At 39.7% G+C, this 26,820-nt stretch overlaps 1 protein-coding gene across 2 annotated transcripts; it reads left to right on the forward strand.

The window, feature by feature from the left end:
• Positions 1 to 175: 175 nt before the first annotated feature.
• On the forward strand, positions 176 to 26,731 carry frmpd1a (FERM and PDZ domain containing 1a). Of its 2 annotated transcripts, none has more exons than XM_088373564.1 (16): positions 176 to 450; positions 5,759 to 5,860; positions 8,132 to 8,274; positions 9,537 to 9,700; positions 10,490 to 10,592; positions 10,726 to 10,771; positions 13,059 to 13,163; positions 13,892 to 13,987; positions 14,496 to 14,621; positions 15,508 to 15,627; positions 16,840 to 16,976; positions 17,137 to 17,356; positions 17,635 to 17,817; positions 18,912 to 19,056; positions 19,202 to 20,470; positions 21,526 to 26,731. In XM_088373564.1, exons 3-16 carry the CDS (start codon positions 8,156 to 8,158, stop codon positions 24,840 to 24,842), a joined length of 6,150 nt encoding a protein of 2,049 aa, XP_088229690.1. In that variant the 5' UTR covers positions 176 to 450; positions 5,759 to 5,860; positions 8,132 to 8,155; the 3' UTR covers positions 24,843 to 26,731. The 2 variants fall into 2 exon arrangements, with proteins under 2 accessions (XP_088229690.1, XP_088229689.1); XM_088373563.1 differs by having other exon boundaries at positions 8,152 to 8,274.
• The last annotated feature ends 89 nt before the right edge of the window (positions 26,732 to 26,820 follow it).

Below are 26,820 nucleotides of genomic sequence, written 5' to 3' on the forward strand. Positions count from 1 at the left end.
CATCCTCTGGTGTTTGATTTGGGGAGGGGGTGTAGCCTACACCCACCGTAAGAGAGAGCGAGAGCGAGGGGCGGACAGAGCCAGAGAGAGAGCCAGAGAGAAAGAGCCGGAGAGAGAGAGAGAGAGAGAGAGAGAGAGAGAGAGAGAGAGAGAGAGAGAGAGAGAGAGAGAGAGAGAGAGAGAGAGAGAGAGGATTGTGTAGCGTGCATGTGCGGCGCGTCTCACCTTTCAGTATCACGCGCGCTCCCCAGCTGTGGATAACGTGCGTCATTTGCATTAACATGGAGGGCTGCATCCGTTGAGAATCTGTGTTGTTATTGTTGTTTTTTATTTATTTGTCTTTATTTTGTGGACGCTTTAATTCCACGTCCGGGACAGTGTGAACTCCGCCCCGCCACCACCTCCACCCACAAACCTCTCTGGAGAGGATTAGAAACACAAACCCGCTCGGTAAGGTCTTTAACTCTCATTAACAAGACTGAATAACAACTACACTGTAGGAAATTGCAATACACTGGTTAAAAAAAAATAAGAAAAAATATTATTGCGCGGTTCTTGAGTTCTGCCAAAATTCTGTCCCGACTCGAGGTATACAGTAGTACACATGTTAAACGGAGCTGATTGCTGAGTAAAAAGGTACAATACAAATTAAACAGTCATGCATTTGACATTTTATTATGTTGTTTCTTAAATCTTAAAAGTGCAAGGCGAGAGGAGCATACTCCTTTGAGGGTACTCCAGCACAGGAGCCAACTCTCTGACAATCCATTAAATATGTCAATAAACCATATGCCTTCCACCAATGTGTGCAATGGATGTTGTATATTCCTCAGAAGTGTCTATTAGTAGTTACATAACGGACAGCTAATCTACCTCAGACCTACCCGAATCAAAAACAACAGTACCATCAAAGTTTTATATAGTGATTAAGTAGCTTCACCTCCACTCATGGATAACACATGCAAGAAAGTCCTGCCACTGCTCAACTTTACATATTTAGATACACTAAGTGATATGATGAAAGGAATGCACAGACATAATGACGATGGCGCTTTATTTGGGGATTTCTAAGATTAGAGACAGTCTGACAGATGGGTGGTGCTGAAAGAACTGGAGCTCTATAAGAAAAATGAACTTAATACCCAAGATGTCTCACTGCTGACAGGAGAAAGCTTGAGAAAGAAAACACTCTACATTTTCTAAAAGTAGGCAACGTCTTTATTCAGCAACTTCAGAGGAATTGATGACTACACAAATAAATCACAGTCAGTTACAAATCAATAGCTTCATTCAGTGACCAACTGTATCTCAAGTGCACACACACTCTCATGCATTTTATTGGACAATGTTACTCTAAATATTTTGCTGCATCATTCCTCCCTGAACCAGGCAACTTTTATTATTGCTATTCCATGTGCTCAAAGGACGTGTACATTTTTGTGCCACAAGCAGTGTATATAACTCATGGCCAGATTTGGGATCAAAATTACCATTGAGACTTGAGAAGAGATCAGATGAAATAAGATGAAATGAGTGCTGCCAAGTTCGGAAGGCCTTCTCATGCTTTATTAATTTATGATGTTATTTTTAGGCTCGGATACATTTTTGATGCATTTATCAAGTTTTCTATTCGATGAAGGCTCTCGGTGTGCATATCACTGTTTGCATGATGTTGCAACACCATTTTGCTGCTGCTGCTGCTGCTGCTGCTGATGATGATGATGATGATGATGATGACCGTTTTGCAAACATTTATACATAGACACAATACAGCAAGTAGCATTGTTATTGATCAGCAAATTTAGCTCAGCTGAGTGCAAAATGTGATGGAAATTTCGGTGTGCTATTGCTTGGGTGAATGTGTTGCACAGTGTAAAGTCGTGCCGCAAGAAGGTTTTGGTACGATTGCAGGTTGCCTCGGTTCTGACCTTTTCAGCTCTAAAATCAGCAGAAAGACTGACGCTAATGATATGAAGATGAGTGCAACATAGACACGCAATAATATGAAAGTGAAATACGGTTGATTATTTTTGTCATCTCAAGCTTACTGCTCTATTGTGTCCGTCGTTTCCATAGATTGAAAGAACTGAACCATCAACGAAATAAAGTCTTTCGGTGAATCCTTCTCTATACTGACAAAAGATTTCTGAAAGACTCCTTAACAAGCAGGATTTTGCCCACAAATGTGAAAAAACTGCTTGAAATTTGACCAAGCACTTCTTTGAGGATCTGATGCTGGGGAACGGTGCAATGAGTTGTGTGGCTTGATGCAGCCAACAAATGAACATTTTGATTGCTCCGTTTGGGCATCCTTGAGTTGTTTGGACTCCAAAAATCTCTCCGAGTAATAAAGATGGCGGATTTGCGAAACCGTCTGGCCACACCCATTACCTTGTTTGGTAGTCCCGCCCCAACGAATGTGATGTAATAGATACAAATATGTAATAGAAAACGGAGAAAACCGAATGGAGTAAAAAAATAGCCCCGAAACAGATCATAAAAGTATCTCTGCAGCACCTGGAGGGATAGATTACACTTTTCTACAATCTTGGAGACTCCAAGTACACAATAAAATGAATATAAATGCAAAACAAGTGAATTTTCCATGATGTGCCTCCATGCCATTCATTTTTCATTAATTCTGAACTTTAATTACAGAATGAAAACACAGAAAACATAATCACGATTAAGAGATGCGGTTACTGCATCGATGCAAAAAATTTGATGTATTGGATTAATGCGAGCGGCTCGATGGATTTTCGGGCGCTTGCATCACAGGTGCTCAAGTGACGCACAGTGCCAAGGATACACTCACATGCAGAACACTAGCACATCCAAGCACTTGAACAGAATGATGCTAAATGTGACATCTCCTTAGCACATTTTTGACTTGAGTACTTGCTGTTAGAATTATTATTATTGGTTATTCAAGACTGTAGTTTCAATATATCAAATATGTATTTTGACATTTTGTCAGCAGCTGATCCTTCATTAGTTGTTCCTACGCATGGTCTGAGAATGTTTAAAATTTGTTCGCAAAATCACAATCACAAATTCAGGTACAAAGATATTGACTCACTCATTGTATCTGTACAAAGTAGAAAAAAATAATATTTATTTTGTCGACTTGACCCTCCTGGCCTCTTGGAAATTCTTGATAAATGTGAGCAGGCTAAGTCAGTCAAGGGAGGGTTCTCCAGGGTTTAGTCACAGTTGACCAGTCTTTTGTAAACACAACTATGAAATTCGGAAAAAGCACTTTTGAACTGGTCCATACATACATAAGAAATCAGATGGTCACAAACTGGCTGGGCACAATTGCTGCATATGAAAAAAATCCAGTTACTACATGAAAGTACTTGAATACAAATTAAAGCTGATGGCGCGACACAAAAATATATGTCACAGACTTGAAATTATTTGTTGACAGCGCTATACAGCCAGTTCCAAAATGCCATCTGCGCCGATGCTTCAGGGTGACCCTAGACACTCATTTCTGCCATGATGATGACCTCTTTGTCACTACTCAAAGCTTGCTAGCATAGATGAAGGTGAGAGAACAAATTAACTCTATAAATATGGTGAATATTTCTCTTCACCACAAAACTACAATTGTGATGGCATTTTTTCCTTAATTGTGAAAAGATGCAAAATATTACAAAATATTACAAATTCCTATGAGCAAATCTCTTCTTTTCTCAATTGTGAAGAAGACGCAAAATATTCAAATTCCTATTGAGCAAGTCTCCCTGCAAGTTTTAAACAGAGGCAACACATTTGGAATATTGACATTTTTTAACATTTCTATTTATTTTTTGTTTTCGTGTGAATGAACACTGTGTTCTTTGGAACCTCATATATTATGTCTCCCTCCTTCTACTCTCAGTGTCTATCCTCATCTGTGCGCTGACATGTCTGTAAATTGTTGGCAAAGTGAAGTGGCTGCATTATCCGAATACATTATTGATGCGTGCAGCCCCTGACGAGGACACACCCACACTGAAACACTCAAACACAAACACACTCAAACTCACCAAACCTACATTCACAAAGAAAAAGTCACATACAGCATGGCCTTTTATGTTCAAATGTTAATGCTTGCTAGATGGATGAGAATATGATTTGTTGAGTGCAGCGTACATGTTAAGTATTATTTTATGTTAGTTTCCAGCATCCTCACAGCATGATGTTGCCACCACCATCTTTCACTGATTTTGAGGTAATGAGATGATGGATCAGTGTTAAGCCCCCACTGAGCTATTTGCTGCTGAACTGATTAATAACCTCCTTTCCTGGTTTATTTCACTTTAACACAGACTATTTTGTGCATATCCATCATATAATTATTTATTTAAAAAAAAACATGTTAAATTGGAGGTTGTAATTTAAGAAAGCCAATTTGGCAAATAATTTTTCAATGTACTGTAAATGTTACTTTAAGAAATATGTTTTAAAAAAAAGCCAATTGGGTAAATAATTTTCCATTACACTGTAAATATGATCAAGTCAAGCAATAAAACACGACAGAAAAATTGACTAGAGTGAGAGCTACAGGAAAGAAAAGTCTTGAGTCAGTATTTGACAGTTGGGCTGATGGGACTTTTGCCAGGGCTTTGCGAGGTCCTCATTAAATATGCATGGTGTTTGGAGCTGGGGCAAGTGGGACTCAACAAACAGCACAAAGAGCCTAGCCTGGCAGGACCATCATTTTTTCCCCCCCTTCTCACTTGTCTCCCCAAGCTGTCTCCTGTTCTTTCTCCAAATTCCGGATTCTTTTCCCTCCCTGACGCCTTTATTCGTTGATTGGTGGTCTATCCCACTATTTCTACATTAATTTCTGCTGAGATGTTTCCCATTCTGTTTTCTCTTTTTGTTGCTGCTCTCTCTCTCTCTCTCTCTCTCTCTCTCTCTCTCTCTCTCTCTCTCTCTCTCTCTCTCTCTCTCTCTCTCTCTCTCTCTCTCGCTCTCTCCATCTGTGTAAGCACAAAATATTTGAGTAGGGACGTTTGCAAGGAAGTGTTACTATTGTGCAGCTGTATGCAATGTTTTGTGCTGTAATCATATAGGGCACAGGTGTCAAACTCAAGGCCCGGGGGCCAGATACGGCCCACCACATCATTGTATGTGGCCCGCAAAGACAAATTGTACATCAAATTCATGTGTCATGACGAGAATTGCAAATTGTCTTCACTTTTAATAATATCTTTTTTTTAATATTTGATGGGTTTTTACTCGTCTGATTTGAAAACGAGTTATTTGTCAGTTTTGTAGCTTTTACTGTATATAATATGAGGTGCTCATAGATTTATTTGGGTTGACAGTCATAATGGCCCTCCGAAAGAAGCTATGACTACAATGTGGCCTGTGAAAAAAATGAGTTTGACACCCCTGACAAAGGGAGACAGCTTTCTATGTAAGTGGAGTTTCTATGCTAGTCGCTAATAGCCTATTCTACATTTAGAATAGGCATCCACCTACCTCACAAAACATTGAATTCATAATCAGTTCGACTACAAGACTGGACCATTGAATGTCTAAATGGGAATATTGTTTTTTTTTTAAATAAAAAAGGCACTTCTAAAATGCTGACTTAGGTATTTTGAGTTTTGCTCAAGTCAGATTTAAAATGGTTATGATAGGTAGTAGCTACACATAATAAAAACTTGGAGGATACCATTGTTTTGGTGCCTTTTAATTTGTTGATGTTTGATTTCCTATGCACCATAACTGAGTTTTATGAATTTGTGTTTGTCATTAGGTAATGAAGGCTGGTCCTCTTCAACATAATGATGGATGGAGAAGTAGGATGGGACTTTAAGTGGCGCCCACGTGGAGCCCTGACACAAAGGGCTGAGAGCAGGTCTGTTGGTCTGTGAACCCCAAACCTTTTATAGCTGTATATAAAAAGACAAATGACAAGATTAGACTATTAGCAGAATATGGGATAAGTACTACATGGGGCAGACAGCGAGAGGGAAGTGTGTAGTGAACCACAGACACTGTCTGTGATCCCGTTTAACTTTGTCCATTGCCCTAGCCAGACCTGTAAGGTTAAGGCGAAACACATTCTAATCTGGCTAAGCGTGGGTGACGCACAAAGTCCCTGTCATTGCCTGCAGACATACACTACTTGGTAATCTCATTTGCCAGCACTGTGACTTTATTGCATTTAGCATGTATAGTATAACTTTCATTATGCTGGGCTTAAAAAATGGTATGATTGCTAAATAGTTTTGTTAACAATCAGCTATTGTCAGAAATCGACATTGTATTTAACCAAAATAACATGCAAGTAAGTAGTATCTTAAATGGATATAAGGATCTCCTGGTTAAATGACAAGGTGTCTGTCTACCAATTGCATTTATTAGTGAATAATACAAAACAACATATCTACAATAACAACTACATACGTATGTACAACAACAAGAACATATTTACACTAGAAAAAACAAGTACACACTAACATTTTTTTTTGTTTTATAGTAAAAAAGAAAGTAAGTAAGTAAAAAAAAAAAATGTATTCCTCCGTAAACGTGCATTCTCGTTTCGCAATTGTTTGTATACACTTGCTGGCTGCCTACTTCCTCATCCTACACACACACACGCAATCAGCAAGGCGGCTAGATTTGAGGAGAAGGGTGTGACTTATTTGCGAACGATTACAGAGAAACCTGGAATAGAGTCAAATGGAACGGAGTGGCAATTCTATTGACAATGTACTGTACATGTGAGGGAGTCCAACAAAATCTATTTTTTGAAATTCACCTCGGACATATTTTTGGGGCTGAAAAGTAGGATTACAAGATTTAAAAATATGGTCGGTGTTCTGACTAAAGGTAACGTTGTCGATGTAATTATTAACTACCGCTACAGTGTTTCCCCTAATTTGGAAGGGCTGCATCATAATTTTTTTCCTAAATAAGAAGCTTATCACACCAGTTTGGGAGAGAAGATTTTTTTCTTGTATATGTGCTCAAAAAAAAAAAATCCTCTCCCACTGAGTCATCTTTTTTTAATAAGGCTGCCAAGGCCATATGAGTGTGTGGCTGTCCCCTGTAATACAGGAAGCATGTTTATTACACCCCCCTGCCCCCAGAAAAAAAATGTTTTTATGAAAATTAATCAGCTCATCACTTGCCTATAAGTGTGAATGTGAGTGTGGATGGTTATTTGTCTTTATATCTACAATGGCCTGCTGTCATTTCATGGGTGTACCCAACCTCATGCCCTAAATCTACTGGGATGGTCTCTAGTTGCCCACAACCCTAATGGCAATAACTTTACAGAAAACAAATGCATGGGCACTCTATATTAAGGCCTACAAGACCATGATCAATATTCTAGTAATATTCATAAAAATTTGATGGTCAGGAATAGAAAATCACAGAAAATCCATTATAAGAAAAAATGTGAGATTCTTCTTCTTCTGTTTTTATTTCTATCGCAACATTAATTGGTGGTAATCTTCCATTACGGTGTTGTATTAGTGGCTGAATAATGTAAGCTCAAGTAACCATGATAAACACAAATTGTGATTCATTAGAGGGGAGTGAAGTGAAGAAGTCAGAAAATATCATGGCTGATGTCAGAGGCAATAAAAGATATTTGTCTTTGTCTTCTTAACCTGTTACCATATTTTCTGTCGTCCTTTCTTCTATGCTTTTTTTTTTTTACATTGGCAACTTACCCGCTCCTTTCCCGCCTCATCCGCTTGTTCCTTCTAATGGATGGTGCTAATGCCATCATCAGCAAAGCACGTCTGCCAGAGATTGCTTCCTGCAGCTGTGGAATACATCACAGCCTAGATGGGATCAAGTCATCCTTTATTTCAATCATTTCAAAATTATTATACCCTAACTACTCTTTATGAGTATAGCATATCCAGCATGTATCACTGTGTATGTGCATGTTAGTTTTATTTTATGCCAATTTTGCCTTGTGGAACTTCTGATCATCATTAGGGAGCTGTTTGATCCTGTTTAACTGCCAACAGGGTTTTCAGCCGATCTATTTTCCTCTTAATGTATGTGACGGTCCATTTCTTATATTCTTGATGTCTTGGTTAAAAACAACAGTTTTTTTAAGGCATTTGATTTTAATTAAATCAGTAACACGTATTTGTGATTCTAGCAAACTTGACCTCTTCTCAGGTAAATGGAAGTGCAGGACAGGAGTCGCTCCCCTTCCCGCAAGACCAGCAGGGTGGAGCAGGTGGTGGGCAGATTGCTGAGACGTTCACGGGAGTTGGGCAGCAGGTCTCATTCGTTGGGCAGGTAAACTTTTGGATATAAAATATTATATCTGAAGCGTATTTCTAAGCAGTAGTTCAAATGTTACAAATAATAGGGAGGTACATGTTAGGCCTGGGTAATAAATCAATGTCAGAATGTGTTGTGATATAAAAAATTAACAGTAAGAAAACCCTCATCTCAAGCTGTGCTACAATTGCCACAATTACCATTGAAATGTTGAGCACAGAAACGTGCTTTGAGCGCACTTGCATACTCCTTTGAGCATAGTCCGATGAGTGCTTATCTGCTGAGTGCCAACTGGAAGAACTGCAAAATGTGTGTTCTGTGGCATATGCGTATATACAATCTAAAGTGTGGCTTGACTTTTAAGATAAATGACCTGTCACCTCAATGCAGCACATGCAATAAGTTTATGTATTGCAAAGAGGGTTGCATGACTAATGTAATTAAACTCAGTGTCCGGGCCATTGGGTGCCTACATACTGGTTGTTGGAGACTTCACTCTTTCTCCTCCCTCCCATCTACTACTATTAATAAATCCTCTTTAAATGAAACATTTTAGTCTACGGTCTGAAAACTGAGTTGCAGTTAAAAGTAAACTAGTGAAGCTTGTTAAATTAGCAATAATCTAGTTGAACAGGCAAAGGGGTTAAAAGCGATTTATCACTGGTGTGGGGAGGAATGATGAAAAGAGGTAGAGGAAATGGATGGATGGCTACATTGTATTGTTCATTTCATTCACCGGAGCATTTACTGCTTTTGTTTGTTGTAGAAGTTACAACTAGCAGTTTGCTCTTTTTTTGCGTGTTTCATTTTGAATGTTGAGCACTATCGCTTCAACGTTTTACATACGTACATCATTCTGAGAAGATAAAAAAAATGATTCTCACATCTCATTGATCTTGTTTCTAGCCTCCAGTTGCTTTTGATAGGGGGGACTGAAAAGGGAGATGAGAAGCAGGTAGTGCTCAAAATCGAAGGATTTAAAACGCTGATCGTTTTGACTCGCATTTTGGAAAGTCTTTCATGTCATATTAGTAGTTTGATTTTCCTACACACAGTTTGTGTAGGATGCTTCATTTTGGCAAATTTAAAGTGCGTACACACACACACACACACACACACACACACACACACACACACATCCAGCAATAATGTGATAGTTTTTCGCACTGTTAAAGGTGGTAATTAACAACTTGATCACAACTTGAGCACAAGGCACAAAAAGGACAATGAGTATCAAATTGACAATGACTCACTCACTCGTTTCTGTCCACTTGCAGAGACAGAGTTGCAATAGATGGGAGGCCAGCAGAGTCCTCTGGCACAGAGGAGCGGAACTATCCCTTTCGCTTGAATGTTTTGATCCAGCGGGACCCAAAACTCAAATCTCATGGCCTCACACTTTCTTCCCTGACACCTATCGTGGTTCAAGAAGTCACCCAAGGTATGATAGTGTGAAATGTGTCGCTTTTGCTCTTTGTTCATAAATACAATTGTGTTCAGAGGTTTATTTCCACACATCATGCTGATGATGATGTCACAGTCCTGTAAGAGTGATCTTTTTATGCAAGTGGCTCATAGAGACAGAACAGTTTTAATACATTCCGCTTCATTAGATGACAAAAGGTTACAATTAACACATTGCCATTCAACAGAACAACAGAATAGGACATGGCTTCCTGCTATCAGCTTTGTATTCAGTTAAACATGCCTGCATTGCACACTTTTAATTCCTGGGTTGTTTGCAAATGTCCTTACCTATTTTACTTTCCCCCGAGGGTGATTCTTTGCCTGTTCTACTTCCAAATCTGGTCAAATTCAAATAACTTATTTGCAACTGATGATCTTCTTGGCATCTGTAGTTGTTTAGAAATGGCTCCAAACAAACACAACTATTAAGCTGACAATTCTCCTTCTTAAATCTTTAGGTCATTGGACTTTCTTGTTCACAGTATTGGCCAAGCAATTAATTGCCTGAGGCGCTTGATTCTTTGTTGTCTGCAATCCAGTGCGGAAGTCAGGAATGCATTGACTGAAAATGAAACAAACAAATCTTTTCAATGCTATTCCCCTCAGTGTTTGTTGACGATGTTATGATTACAATTGAAACAGGTCGCACTTCCTAAATTTCTTTAGTGAAATGAAAGAGCCTGAAGTTGTGTAGGAGAATACATGATGCTACCTACACTAACCCCCACAATTGTGATAGTACAAGAACATTTTATGCATTCAGGTGGTCCTGCAGATGGCCGTCTTGTCCCTGGCGACCAGCTTGTGAAGATCAATAATGTTGTTGTCGATGACCTGACACCGGAGCAAGCAGCTGAAATAATCAGGTCTGCACTTACACTGGCAACTTCATTCAACCACAACACACAATGCATGCATGAGTAGCAATGTAAACACCAAATCTAAATTGAGTTACCTGTATTTCTTTATTAATGTATGTCTTTCCGTTCTTTTTCATAGAGAGTGTCAAGAGTCATTGTCTCTGACTATACTCAGAACAATGTTGGTAAGTCACAGTGTCTCACCAATGTCATACACATATTTGTAAGCAACAGGCATTGTTGAAATTTGACTTATCAGTGTGTAGAATTTATGTGAAATTTGTTTTGGTTTTAAGTTGGGTTTATAGCGCAAGACAGTGACAAATATTGAGGGGAGGATATACCCCATAGCACAAAATGATGATTTAGCATCAAAGTATAAATACAACCATATTAAATGTGCTTTGCGATTGGTCCCCTGCCTACTGCCCAGTCAGCCGGAATAGGCTCCAGCATGCCCGCGATCCCCGTGAGGACAATCGGTTCCGAAAATGGATGGCTAGATTAATTAGTATGAATAGTGTGTGAATTGCCACCAGAGCTAGACTTTAAATTTCATATGGACAACTGTCTACATTGAGTGACAAAAAGGTGAAAAAGATTGACAAAACATATACCGAGGTGGCCAGTTACAGAAATTTTGTCGGTCCGTCGTCCATCATTCATCCACGACTTAGGGACCCTTCCATCCTCATCCGTCTGTCATGCATTCATAGTTGTCCTCATCTGTCCCTGTCATTGTAAAGGGCTTCTATCAACGGTCGGTCCATCCACTGTCAGTCCGGAAAAAGAAGTCTGGGACAGAATGCCCACCTCTGTGTACAAGCTGTATCACAAAAGTTCCGGGACTAGTGTCACAAAACAGAATTTCTAATCCTAAAAATAGAATGTAAAACTATTTGAATGTTAAATCATCCCTTTCAAAGAAATCCCCCTGGAGTCGAACGAACTTTCCCAGTCTTCTCTGCCACACATTCATCCGCTCAATTATTCTGGGAATCTCCGTATTGCAGTCATCCCAAACATCTGAAGCAAACGCTACAGAATGTATGAATTGTGATTGTCTGCTCCATGTTGAAGAGGAAAACTCATGGTTTGTAGTTTGGGTTGGAAGACTTTTGTGAAACAAGTCCTTGAACTTTTCTGATTTACTATATACTGCATGTGTGTGTTCCTTCATATCGTGTGGATGCAATGAATAATGTTCACATGTATGCTCTTATTGGCAACAAACCTATAAATCATCATGTTATCAAGGCTCAGGTTGAACATCTTACTACACAGCTCTCCTGTCACCAAGGTCCTGCTGCTAGATCCCTCTTAATTGTATGTGTGTATGTTGGTTGGAACTGTATATGCATGTCGGTGTGCAGTGTCCAAGCATTGCACTTCAATCAGTTTCCAAGTAGCAAATTTATGTCTTCACTCATGTGAATGGGATCACTAAATAAATGAGACTGGGCCTCAATAATTCTCCGCTATGCCGCTGCTGATGTAGTAGCAAGTCTAATCTAATTTGATCCATAGCTTTCAGCTTCTACGAGTTTCATTGGCATGTTACTGAAAATATTAAAATGAATTGAATATTTCACATTACCGTATTTTCCGGACTATAAGGCGCACCTAAAAACCTAAAAATTTCAGAAAAGCCGACAGTGCGCCTTATATATGGACCAAATTCCTAAATTTAAACTGGCCCGAAGCATTGTGTCATGAACTCAATCATAAGTGGCCCGCTGAAGACTATGAATCATGAATCAAAAAGACTATGGATCATTATTTTGTGATTATAAAGTAATTTGTTGTGTCTGAAGTTGAAATAAAAAAGATAAAATGGAGAATGATTTGATTTGGATTAAAAATCTGACATGATGCATTAATGGTGCGCCTTACAGTCCGGTGCTCCTTATATAAGGACAAAGTTTTAAAATGGGCTATTCATTGAATGTGCGCCTTATAGTCCGGTGCGCCTTATAGTCCGTAAAATACAGTAATTGACTGAAGACTGTAAAAGTAATTATTGTTCATATTGTTAGTGCCAATAGCGTTGGTAGCACAGATGTATCGTCGTTAGCTCAACTGCTTCACAGTTTTGAGGTTGGGGGTTCAAATCATGGCTTCAGCCTCCAAGAGCTTGCATTCGTTTTCTCCTGACACTCGGGCTTGCTCCCACATTTTGCAACATGCATGTGAAGTTAATCAAGGACATTTTGCGTAGCTGTAAGTGTAAATGATTGTTTATCTATAATGTCCTGTGATTGACTGGAATAGGCTTCAGCACACTCAAAACCCTAATGAAGACAAACGCCATAATGAAATCAATCCTTGCTGAATGCCCACTTTGAAGAAAATGTCATGCCTCTAAATTTTAGTTTGTTATTCAGAGTACATACTATGACTTGCATCATATTGTCTGCTGATTAAATTATGAAAATATCCCGCAATCATTTTAGTACCTTGTATATCTTTCAGGGCCCTAAGTCATCATTTATCACGCCTGAGAAGAGGGCCAAGCTCAAGTCCAATCCCGTAAAAGTTCGCTTTGCTGAGGAGGTGGAGTTCAATGGGCACGCTCAGGTTAGTGTTAACACGATCTCCGTTTACAGTACTTCTATGACGACGCTCTTCTCTGTGAATATTTGTTTTCAGATCTGTTTTCACAGATCTGCATGGCATAGTGCTGACGTCTATTCATGTGAACTCATCTGAGATATATGGGCAAAGTCAGAGTATATTGAAACACCTGGTTGACAAATATCTCAGTTGGTGGTCATGTGGACAGACCCCTGTTGGATCTATTTTTAGCATAAGGATTATATTTTAAATCAACATAGTTACTATGTATATCGATGAGCAGGATGTAGCAAGTGTCCTGTAAATTGTTCGTGTTGAATATGTGCTCAGACATATACTTGCTTGTATGCTGTCCACTCAAGATAAGTGATGTCTTTTTTTTATCACACAAGCCTGGCTCTGGCTTCTTCCATTCTGTTACCGGATGTGAAATTAGCTGTATGGGAAAAACCACTGAGGCTGGAGTGCCCATTACTAATCCCAGAGAAAATGCAAGTCGATATTTGCCTCATTGCCCAATAATGACTGTGATTAATGTGCACAACAAGTAGATCCATGTTAGGGAGGGGGCACAACCAGTTCTGGGTATTGTCTACTTTTGCCTGAACTCAGCTGGACAGGATAAGCGGTGTTGAAAATGAATGAATGAAAATGAATAAATAGTTCCGCATGTAAAAAACTATGCTTTTGTCTAACTCCTCCTTTATTTTTAATCTTTGTATGGTTTGCAGGGCAACTCACTGCTATTCCTGCCTAATGTTCTGAAGGTGTATCTGGAGAATGGGCAAACCAAGGCTTTTAAATTCGAGCCCAGCACAACAGTCAAGGTAAGTTTAAACATACATTCATATTATTACATGTGTAAATGAGATATTTCCTAAGCAAGAGATGAAAGAACATAATGGCAAAGGGTGGCAATGGCCACACCTTGTCAGTCTCGAGCCATCCCACTGGCCATCCCACATCTAGCCAAGGGCGTCACCAGGGGATGACCATGGTCACCCCTGAAAATGTACTGTTATTAGTCTGTGCATCATTAGTAACAATAACACAGAAACCAAAGTGAGGCCAAATTATCGAAAATGTAACCTATAGCGAAATTAGTTTTGCAATCATGACAAGCCATGTCTAATGGCTTCTGCACCAAATTTGAAATTGAAATTTTATCAAGACACTTTTTTTTTTGCCAAGTAACCATCACATAAGCCATGCTGGTTCCCCCACATCACTAAACTTGCAGCTGCAAGGTTGATTTTTATTTATAAAGTACAACAATGTTTATCAACCTCTTATATCGTGTATTTCTATTCCTATTGTTGTTGTTGTTTTCATCAGGACATTGTGATGACGCTTAAGGAAAAACTTTCTCTGAGAAATATTGAACATTTCTCCCTGATGCTCGAGCAGCTATACAGTGTCACTAAACTCCTTCTGCTACATGATGACGAGAAAATACAGCAGGTATTGCTACGACACGACACTCTTTACATGCTTCGCCGAATGGATGTATTGAAGTTTTTTTGTAGCAACATCTCTTTGACCTCTTTGCAGCAGATTTAATTTCTCATTTCTTTGAACAAGTTGCACATCCATGCTAATTATGTCAATTTCTGCTATTTCCAACATTATAAATTACTAATTTGCTGTTGCTCAAAATTTATAATGTTGAATCTCAGTTGAATTGTCTCACATCCCACAAAATGTTGGCATTAGTTCATCATATGTCTTTATATGGAAAATGCTTATGTCATTATTTCCTTATTAAGATTATTAAGCATAATTAAGATTATTTCTATGCATTTCCATTAGATTTTTTACCCAAGTGAATCTTGACTTTAAAACAAAGGGAAATGTGTGAAGCATTAGCTCACCCAATGATAAAGCAGTTTTCTGAAATAGCTCATAACAAGTGTAGGTAATTTGTGGCCCAAAGGGAGTAAGAATTTCTACAGGGATGCATGTACAATTTGCCCTGGGGAAATTGTCCCATGCTTACAAATGTCTACATTTTCTTTTTATGAAATCAGTGTGTTCTTTATGCTATGCAGTGCTCTCTTTTGCTTTCTCTATGACAATGGCCTGGTACGTATGTCAACAAATTATAGTGGAAAGATTAAAAGTGAAATGTGAATCTTGCCCAGTGTCTTGCAATCAGTTTTCCACAAACACACACAAAGGTGTAATTTTCAATTTAGAGTGTTAATTTTGTCGTCAAAACTTAAGCATCAGTTTAAATTAGACTATCCTTCCCGAGCACATTGTACGATGACATAAAGACTTGTTGTTCTGATGGCACAGACAAGTTCAGTGACACAAATATTTATTTTCACTTTTGGTTTGAGTTCAGGTGGTCCAGAAGAAGGAGTCCCGTGACTACAGATGTCTATTCCGCGTTTGTTTCATTCCAAAACTACCTGAGACTTTGCTACAAGATGATCCGACTGCCTTTGAGTATCTTTACTTGCAGGTATATTGTGGAAACAGTAATCTCTACTGCTAGCATTTTAGCTTCTATGTGCCCAAACTGACATTTTTGATATACATTACTTTAATTTGCTTGTCGATATTTTCTCTCAGATTAAAGGTACCACACTAAATATATTTATAGGTGTGTTGTATTTTGAAGCTCTTCCTATGATACACTTCAACAGTTATTTTCATGACCCTGCCAACCATTGTCCACAACTAGCTGTATGTACTGTATGTACGACATGGTCATGAGAGTCCGTAAAGTGTTAATAGATTTTTTCATAAATGGGAATTAGGATTAAGATGTAATGTTACCATGTAGAACACATTCCAAGGCTCAGGGCCAGATACGGCCTACCACATCATTTTGTGTGGCCCGCAAAGACAAATTGTGCATCAAATCCGTGTGTCATGACTAGAATTGCAAATTGTCTTCACTTTTAATAATATCTTTTTTTTTTAAATATTTGACCAGTTTTTACTCGTCTGATTTGAAAACAATGTATTAGTTAGTTTGTTTTGTAGCTTTTACTGTATATAATATGAGGTGCTCATACATTTATTTGGGTTGACAGTCATAATGGCCCTCCGAAAGAAGCTATGACTACAATCCGGCCTGTGAAAAACATGAGTTTGACATCCCTGATGTAGAATGTTTGAACAACAGACATTATACGATGTACAACTACTTTGCAACATGGCTTTGCACCATATTGATTTGTTGACAAATTCATTGGAATACTAGCATTTTATCCAGATCAGATGACCCTGTTATTTAGCAGGGTAATATGATACAGGGTTGGTTTTGAGGAAGCAAAAAAAGAAAACAAAACAGGTAGGTAACAGGTTTAACGCCAATTAAATGGGATGAGAAAAGGTGCTTGTAGATTTGGTTTTATGCACATTGAAACAATCCTGCAGGGGTTCACGTATTCTTAAGGTTTGAGCCGGAGACGTGAAAGGAGTATTTTAGAGAAACATAATAGGTCACATTCTTTTACTAATTTAAAATCAATAGATTGATATTAAAATTAAATTTGTGGGAGGCCATTGTGAGCTTGTTGTTGTTGTACTGTACAATCTACAAAATGTGATACCTTTCTTCCACTGGACAGAATAGCCTGGCAATAGTCCAGCCTGTTTAGGATAAAAGCAAATGCGTGTAAATCAGAAAATATGAGGCTGACTCATGTGTTTCTGTGTGTGTTAGGGAGTGAATGATGTCCTGCAAGAGCGTTTCGCAGTGGAAATGAGGTGTAACACGGCTCTACGACTTGCCGCACTGCAAATCCAGGAGAGATTGGCGAGCTATGGACTGTCCCCAAAGACCAGCCTGAAGATAGTCACGTAACGATGCACATATTACGCCTTACAATGCAACCGCTATATTGTAAACCAACAGTGGAGTTTTAAATTTGATTCAAAACTTTTTTGAAAATCTGTGGAGTATGTATGCAACTTTAATTCTCCCAACTGATCACGTTGTGTGTTAATGTGTTTGCTGCAGTAAAACGTGGGGTATTGACAACTTTGTTTCATCTACATTGCTGAGAAACATGCGAGAGAAAGATTTGATGAAGGCCATTAGCTTCCAGCTGAAGAAGAGCCAATCACAACATGAATCCAAACAAAAGGGCCTGACAGTCAATCAAGCGCGCATCAATTATCTGGAAGAACTGAGTGATCTCAAGTCTTATGGCGGGAAAACCTTTAGTGCAACTATGATGGTAAGAATTTCACATTTTTATGTTACTCATTTATTCATTAATATCCTGATTATTTTCAGCACAGTGACCTAGTGGTAAGTGATTATTCTTATTATGGTTATTATGTTCCCTGGCCGGCAAGGAGTCCGGGGTAAAGCCCCGTCTTACACAAAGTCACATTGTGGCATAGCCTTCAGTTCACCCTGCCCTTGAACCGAACGAGTGGTGTAGAACATTGATATACAGTATGCATTAAATATGTATCTATATGGTTAACAAGCTCTCTGCCCTCGCTCCAGCTCCAGGACAGAGAGTCCACAGTTACACTGTTGGTGGGCGCCCGTTATGGAGTGAGTCAGGTGATCAACCACAAATTGAGCATCCTTTCCAACCTCACAGAGTTTAACAACATCACACGCCTCGAGCTTGTTCCCGAGTCTGAAAAGGTCGGCTTGGTTAAAATATACCTGCAAGACATTATGGTAAGACCTGGAGCATTTACTCACACACATTGTTATTACTGTAAATGTGGATGTGCATACATCGATTCTGATTCTGATCACAATCAAGTCTCAAAGGGCTTCACATGTACAAAAACTGACAATTATTCTCAAACATCCCATGATCCCAGGAGGGCAAGGAAAAACTAAAAAAAAAACCCTACTAGGGGAAAAATGAGAACCTTTGAGAAGAGAGCACAGATGGGAGGAAAAAAAAAAACACAAGCTCCCGCTAAATTGGCCACCACAGGTTAATTAAAAGGCCCTGGCATAAAAATTTGTCTTTATTCATGTCTTAAATATTTCTATTGAAGTAGCAGTTCTGATATCTATTGGTGGGTCGCACCCCCGGCCAAACTATAAAATGTACTTCATCCATCCATCCATCCATCCATCCATCCATCCATCCATCCATCCATCCATCCATCCATCCATCCATCCATCCATCCATCCATCCATCCATCCATCCATCCATCCATCCATCCATCCATCCATCCATCCATCCATCCATCCATCCGTCCACCCATCTGTACATACATACATACATACATACATACATACATACATACATACATACATACATACATATTATCATAAAAATCATGAAAAATCCCTAAACAAGCCGCCGCACTGAACTGTAAGCCGCAGGGGTTCAAAAGCCTGTGAAAAAAAGTAGCGGCTTATAGTACGGAAAACGGTGTGTGTGCGCACGTGTGTGTGTGTGTGCGTGTGTGTGTGCGTGTGTGCATGCGTGTGTGTGTGTCTATACGTATATGCACACATGCCTATAGTTAAATATGGAAAGCTTAAAAATACAATACAGCTTCTTTAAAGTTCCAAAAGAAGATAATTTCTTTATTGTATCTGTATTGTATTGATTATAGATATTTTTTGAATTATGTATATCTGCAGCAGATGGGTAAGAGTGATTGCATACAGCTCACAATGGCTTATGTGTGTATACACGTATATTTTTTGTGATTGATCAAGTCTGTCCTTACATTACAGTTTGTGTTCTTATTTTTCTAATCCCCCTACTTCTTTGACCCGTTATTGCTACTTTCTCTCATCCTCAGCCGATCACACTACTACTGGAGACAGCTGCAGCGAAAGATATGTCATGCCTAATAGCAGGATACTGTCGAGTATTTGTTGACCCCAATGTCAACATCTTTCCCTGGATGGACGTCCCAAAAAAACACAGAGTGTCTGCTGAAGAGGGTACACGGACAGCTCATATAATCAAATCAAATACTGTATATTTCCAAGAAGTCCCATTAGGCTTAGCGTAATAAAACCTGGAAGCGATTAAAACAGTATTGAATGCATTCAGCTATTGAATGTCATTTTTCATTTTGGTCCACAGGTTATGTTTCACGTTGTGGTAGCGACTCAGACCATTCGTCCGACTTAGACATGGAGCCGCCTGTCACCCATCCGTCTTTCAATGCCAAACGCCGCCCACGTGTCAGATCCTCTTCAGAGCCAGAGGCAAGGAAAAGGCACGTCAGGAGAAACAAGCATGACAGTGAATGTAGAAATACCAAATCGTCAGACAAAAGGGAAAAAGACAAGAATGATGCTGATACAAAAAGAGAAAATCATCTATCTGCGTATGAGAATGAGTGTAACAAACTGCTCAGGGAGAAAGCAGCCCAAAATGTTGGACAACCAGAAATGGATTATATGAAACTTGAAAATGAGCCACAGGAATCTAGGTTGGGAAGTGGAATAGCAGAGGACCAACCATCACAATCAGATTCATGTCATACTGACTCTCGTATTGTTACCAGCCCTTCCAGTGATTCTCTCGACCTCCTAGAGGAAGACGACTTGATTTCATGCTCCTCTTCCTCTTTGCATCCAATTGTGTCAACACAAAATCATGCTCAAATCTATTCACCCCTTGAAATTCATCCCTATGCTCGCCCACACTCTGGAGCCAACTCACTGGTTCCTCCACCTGCTCATTCCCATCCTCTTCTTCACTTGACATCCTACAATAGTGATGAAGGGGACAACAGAAGGCCTGATGACCTAGTTGATCACCAACATTTGGAAGCTTCCCCCATCTCACATGACACACACCTTACCAATCAGTCCACCAGCTCTTACACTGAAGAGGACAGCATATGTTTCGCTGAGCTCTCTCGCCTTGTGGACTTCCTGCCGAGCCCTCCGGAAGCCAGTGACGACGAAGAGGCTGAAGAGAAGAGCTTGAGGAAAAGGAAAAATATGCTGATTGACAACAAAATTTGTGAAGGTTATGTTTCCAAACAAACAGGCAGGAAGAGCAGTATTAAGGGACACCCACAGTCCCCGTCCTTGTCCTCGGCCTCTTCCCACTCAGATTTTGTGTTTAACTTTGACCAGAGAGATGCCAGCTGCTACTACAAACTCTGCTCCAACATCACCCCTGACAGTGCTCGTAGCCTTTCCCAGCCTGTGAATGATACTCAGAAAGGAGAAAGAGAGAAGATGGTGGAAGAGCAGCGTCAAGTTAACGAACATGAGTCAGCTCCAATCCTACAGCCACCACCCGGCTTTGGAGACAGCAGCTCCGATGAGGAGTTCTTTGACGCCAGAGATGGCTTCACGTCACCTGATGACCCAACGTCAGGCATGGAGCTAAAAGGTGACAGTTTCCATTATTGGTTCTCAAGTATAATTCAGTGTGCTTGGGGTGTATAACAGCTGATGAGAAGCAAAGTACACCCTCTACCGGTCACCAGTCAATCGCAGGGCATATAAAGACAAACAACCATTCACAGACATGAAAAATGTTGGGTGCTTAATTAACCTGATATGGTCATTTTTGGAATGTGGAATAAAGCCAGAGTTCCCAGAAAAATATTTGAAATTTAAAGGCCGGAGGTATGATTCAAATCTCATAACATCAAGGCAGATATGCTAACCAGTCATGACTGTGCTGTCTGTTCCAATTCTAACTCTTGTTAATAAATAATACCATGAATATTTGATACTAACTAGCATCAAAGCTTTTGGGCTTGAAGTGGATTGGGCTAGCATATAATGATTTTGCATGCTTTACTGTGCTTGTGCACAGACACACATATGACAAAATTCATATTAAGATTCTAAATTATTCTAAAAAGTAATAGGCTACATCTCACCCATGACAATGACCAGGATAAGTGGCAGCAAAGATAAATGGACAGTTAATATGACCCGAAATATTGATTGGATGATTAATAGCTATCGAGATATCATATGAACTGCGAACAATGGGAAAAAAATCCTCTACTATTTTTAAATTTGAATTATCCAGCATGCCAATTATTTTAGTATCTGTGTTTTTAACTGTGTATGGCAACTCTGTGGTTTGGTTTATTATCCCATCGATTCTGAATCCGGAAAAACAGTACTGTATTGTAAGAGTAGGCTGCAAATCTACAGGATTCTGCCATCTAGTGGTTGAAGCTTATACACTGCATGATTATTATTATATACTAGTTATCACTGACATGACAACACACAAACACATATGTTGGATGTGGCATGCATGTATTGAGGAGACAATTTTGTTTTGTTTTCAATGAGGAAAGGTTAATTGTGTGAGTTTAAAATCTACATGTAAAACATCTATGGTATTTGGAGTTAAGTATTTTATGTATAGTAATGGATTGAAAACACTTTATAAAAGTTTGTCTGTTGTTTTTTTTCTTACAGATAATAGCACTGAGATGAAGTTGGATTCTGTAAGCTCACTCAACCTGAGTGACATCAGTGTCTCTATGGCAGATACAAAGACCGATGAAAAATCAGAGGAGGAGCAAAAACAAGACAAGAAAGGAAGTGGCAAGAAAACATTGTATGACCTGAGAAAAAGACACCGAAAGCGTCGTTCCTTCATGGAAACTGATTATACCTCCAGGGTGTCGTATCCAGAACCCCGCCCAACATCGATGCACAACCAGGCCCATTCCACTCTCAGTAGCAACTTTGTGACCGAAAGTAGCAATGCCCACAGTTCTGAGCCTCAACCTTTAGAACAAACTGATGATCCAAGTTCTACTGTACTGTACTCCATGACTTACTCTGAAGGGGAACCAGCACAGCTTGAGTCAAAACCCATTCCCTCTTATAGTGGAACCAATGAGCAAACAAGCGACCTTCTGGAGTCAGGCACCAGGAACAGGAAACAAGAAATGGAGATGGAACCTGATGCGATGGAATCAAAATCTGTCACAGATCACTTTAAGATAGTTGCCCCTTCCATCACTGTTGTGCGATGTCGGTTGGATCCAGGAGCGAAGGAAAGTCTTGACTGTAGAGTTGAGAGACCAGAGACTGCAAAAGATCAGGAGGAGGAGGGAGAGAAAAAAACAGAGGAAGAACAAAGTGTGACAGGGAATGGCCCATCCACTTCAGATAAGCTCTTGTCGAAGGTTACAGAGAACCAAGACAATTCAAATGGTCCAATGAACTGCAGTGAACGTGAGGTCAAAACTTTCATCATGACTTCATGGCTGACAGAGTTGAATGACAAGAGTGTTCACCCGATTGCCCATGTTCAAAACTCACATGCAGAGGATGATATGCCTAAAGATGATGCAACACTTTTATCATTTTGCCCCCCACCACCTCCACCCTCATCCCCTCTGCCCTCACTGCCACTTTGTCACAATTCCCAAAGTGGTTACTTACCTAAAGAATTCCCAGAAAGCCCGACCAAAAAATCTTCATCCAACTCTGAGGAGAAACAAAAAGTCAACAGCTCACAGTTACATTTAGAAATTACACCAAGTGGAAATGAACCTACTGATATGATTACAGTGGCTATGACTGCTTACGATGAAGTCACTGACAGCATGAATTCTGATGTTTTTGATGATAATAACTTGTCAACTGCTTATATTGGTAACAATGTTGACAAACATGATTGGACAACAGCTATAACTTGCACCATGGGTGTCGATTCACCTACAGGCAAGGATCAATCTGAGATTAGTATTCAATGTCTCAAAACTTCAACCACTTCCACCCATATAAAAAGTAATGAATACACTCACACTATAAACTCCATCACAGCTAAACTTGGAGTTGCAACAAGTGTCATCAATCCTACAATTAATTCAGGGACTGGATTAAAAACTGATATTTCAAATGCTTTATGCATGGCTGAAACTAATAGAGAAGAATACACTTCTCCAAGTGTTGATTCTAGCTCACTTCAAGCTAACACTGCCGTGGCCCATGATCAAGCCAAAGAGCCTCTTCTGCCAACTCACTTCATCTTCCAATCCTGTTCCCCCAGCATTATGGACCGTTTGTCTGCCTCCACCCTTCGAGGGAAGATTCAAAAGTTACCTCTTTATTTGTCACGTTCCCAAGAGACCCTCAACCAAGTTGGGTTGGAAAATGAAGCCCAAAGTCCTATTAGGGACGGTGAGGGCAACATTCATATTTCACATGTTGTAAATAACATTCATGATGTCAAAGAAATTAAAGAGACAACAACGGAGGAAATGGAGTCAGATGATTCAGATACAACTGTTACAGGATCAGAGGTTGAGTGTGAGTTCTTTGTTGAAACAGCCTCAGCCAATAACTCGACTGTAGTATCAGAACTAAAGGAAACACCAACCAAGGACTTAATAGATCATGAAGCAGCATCCTTACCTGTCCAGGTTGAACCTGAACCACAACATAAAAATATATTTCTCCCTGAAATAAACGAGAATACTCTGGATCCAATAACAGAGCCTCCAGTTTCCACGTTGAGTAGCCTCCGAAGAGATTTGAATGTGGACACTCCTGGTCCTATAATTGTACCTCCAGAATCAAAGATGAGAGATACAAAGCCCGATGAAAGCATACCAGGACAACAAGTAAGCACTCGCTCAACCCGCAGCCCTCCTTCGATTGTGGTGACGACACAAAATCTAAATGGGCCGTGTCTGCATTTTCATAGTCAGTCACAAATTGCGCAAAGGACCAGCAGTGACAGGCCCTTGATGGGTCTTTGTAGGTCAGCAGAACAGACAACAGACTCATCGCACCCACTTTCATCAGGCTGCAAGGTGTTTACCTTCTGGGAGGAACCATCCCAAGTAGGGGAGGAAGGGACTACTCCAAACTTGAAACCCGAGATTGGGTGCACATCTGTGCTGACGTCCAGGTGTGAGTCAGTAGTTGAAGGATTAAATATGGATGCTTGTGGTTGCCCAGCAGTCTACACCAACTGCTTCAGCAGAGAGGGCAGCTTTGATGAGGACTTGACCGTCTATGAGTTCTCTTGCCAAGGCAGTAGCGAAACGCAAAATTCAAGATTACCTCTTCCACTCATGACCGATCCTCCAACATCATCTCTTCTTACATCTTCTTCCATAAACCCTCCCTTTTATCCACACATTTTACCGTCCTCAGCAACGTCTGAGCTCAGTCCCCTCCTCTCACCTGTATCTGATGCAGAGTATCGTCATACTCAAACCCAAAAAGACACCATTAATCGCCTTAGAAAGCAACGTTACCCAGAAGCGCCCACTGGCTTCCAAGTTCTACGTGCGGATGTAGATCAGCTCCTGTCTGTCTTGGAGAATATCAGTGCTGATCGGTCTGTAGTTGGTCGAGGAGGTTTTCACCCTAGGGAAACGTGCGCTTCCCACTTTACAGAGAACAAGCAAGTGCTCCAAACTGAGGCAAGGCGGTTGACAACATACTGCCAAGAAGTGGTTGTCATTGGCCAGAGTCCAGAGAAAATGCTCAACGCTCTGGCTAATAGTTTCCGGACCCTGGTGGAATTGGCTGGCGCGTGCATATGGTTTTCTAGTTGTGACAGGTGTAAACAAAGGAATGCAGAAGCAGTTGCTGGTCTGCAAGACGTGGCCCGCTCATTCAGGGACTTTTGTCTGGCAGCAGAGCGAGCCGGCAGAAAGCATAGCTGCCATGACCTGAGCACCAAGCTGCTAGCCAAACAGTGCACTGCACTCACTGCATCTGTCTTCTGCCTCACTCAAATCTTCCGTACTCTCACTGCACTGTGAGGCGGTAGGTAGCAACCCGTGGTGCAAAACCTCAGCTGGCATGGTTATGAGTGGAATGGTGATGTGCATGTTTTTACTGACTGTATGATGTGCACAACCCCAAAAGTTTGCCAGTAACCCACCTGCACTCTGCCTAAGCAAATCTGCTTGCGTTACAGTGTAGATTTGTACTAGAATGTATGTGTCATTACGTTTATCAAATAATTTCCCTGATTTATGCGACGAAAGTGTTTTAAGCAAGGAATGTTTAGCACAGGTGTCAAACTCAGATTGGCCCACCACATCACATGTGGTTAAAATACCAAAATTGCAAATTGTCTTCAATTGTAATCATGTTAAGATTTTGCAATTTTTATTTTTTTACCAGTTAATCGTGTAAGTGTGAATAGTTGTTTGTTTATATGTGCCCAGGGATTGACTGGCAACCGGTTCAGGGTCAGCTGGTATAGGCTCCGGCGTGCCTGCGACCCTCATCAGTAAAAGCAGTTAGGAAAATGGATAAATGAATAATGTTCCTGGATTCTAATTTTAAAAACTAGTAATCCATTAGTTTATTGTGTATACGCAATAATATATTGTAATCAAAATGTTTAATCCTCCTCCGAAGGAAACCCAAGCTATGATGTGCCCCATGATAAAATGAGTCTACCACACTGATAAAGTGTAAGAACATACTGTATTTGTAATTGTTTACATACTTAGATTTACTCTTTCGAGTTTTGCGTTGCTGTAGTGGTAGGCCTTTTACTTGTCGCTCTAAGATCCCCAAAAATTCAACAGTGTTAAAAAAAACAAATACTACACCAACTGTTTCACAAAATGTATATACTACACATTATTGGATGTTTTTACGTTGGCCATAATATTTTGTTCAATCTTAGAATTTAAAACTTAGGGCCAAAATATTCATAAAAAGATGTGTACTGCAAGTTACATATAGTATGTTTTTCCATTCAGGGCTTTCAGTAAGAAATTCCTAGAATGTTATTGTTTACAAAACCAAAAAGAGTGAGATGTGCTTCTGTGAAATTACTACACAGATCAAGCCTACCAGTATTTTTTTGTGAATTTTTTTAACCATTTTGCAAAATGACTGCATTAATGATTAACCTACTATCAAAGTGAGGTTTTAAATTTATTTAAATGATCTCTAATTTAATTGGTATGACTTTGGAAAGATTAATATCATCAGTTCAGTCGTGGTTGCTTTTGCTACCTCCAGTTGAAAATAATGATCTTGACTGTCTTGTTAGTCAACCAATTTTTGATTTAAATTGATAGCACTTTAGTGTGGGGGCCGAAGGAATGACTATTTGCTCATTTTAACAACAATGTCATTAACACTAAGTGCATTTTTAGGATTGATTTCCTAGTATGGCAACAACTCTTGGCAACCTCTTGGACTGAAAATGGTCAATCGTTGAGCCCAAATAGACCAAGCACTGACTATTAGTTGTATGCTTTTGCAATATTTAATTTACAAAGAGCTCAAGGGGTTCAGAGAACACCAGTCACACTATTCAGCCACTGGCTGTTTTGAGGACATGTGAGCTGATTTATTTGTCACAAAATTGTATGCAAATGTGACTGGAGCATGCCTAAAGAATGTCTCACCGCAGAGGCACTGGGAACATAATTGTATACAATGGCTCTTGTACCTGAATACTGTATTTCTATAACTCCACTGTAATATAATAGAGTCAGACTGAAACTGTTACTTTCATATTAAAGACAAAGTTTTTATTGCTATCGTATGTGCTCCAGAAGCATGCAGTTAAGCCATACTATGCGTCATTGTATCAGGGATTGTGTCTGAATGGCTGAGTGATAATTTATTGCCCTTGCTTTGTACTGCTCTATTGTACTATTAAAATTACATTCAGATGTTTTTTTTGTAAAGTGTTTCTGACTGTGATTTAATTTAAACCATCAAACAATTTAAAATTCAGTATACCGTATTTTTCGCACCATAAGGTGC

Source organism: Syngnathus floridae, chromosome 4 (assembly GCF_059516105.1).
Source record: "Syngnathus floridae isolate MCC-2025c chromosome 4, RoL_Sflo_1.0, whole genome shotgun sequence".
In the NCBI taxonomy this organism is placed as follows: domain Eukaryota; kingdom Metazoa; phylum Chordata; class Actinopteri; order Syngnathiformes; family Syngnathidae; genus Syngnathus; species Syngnathus floridae.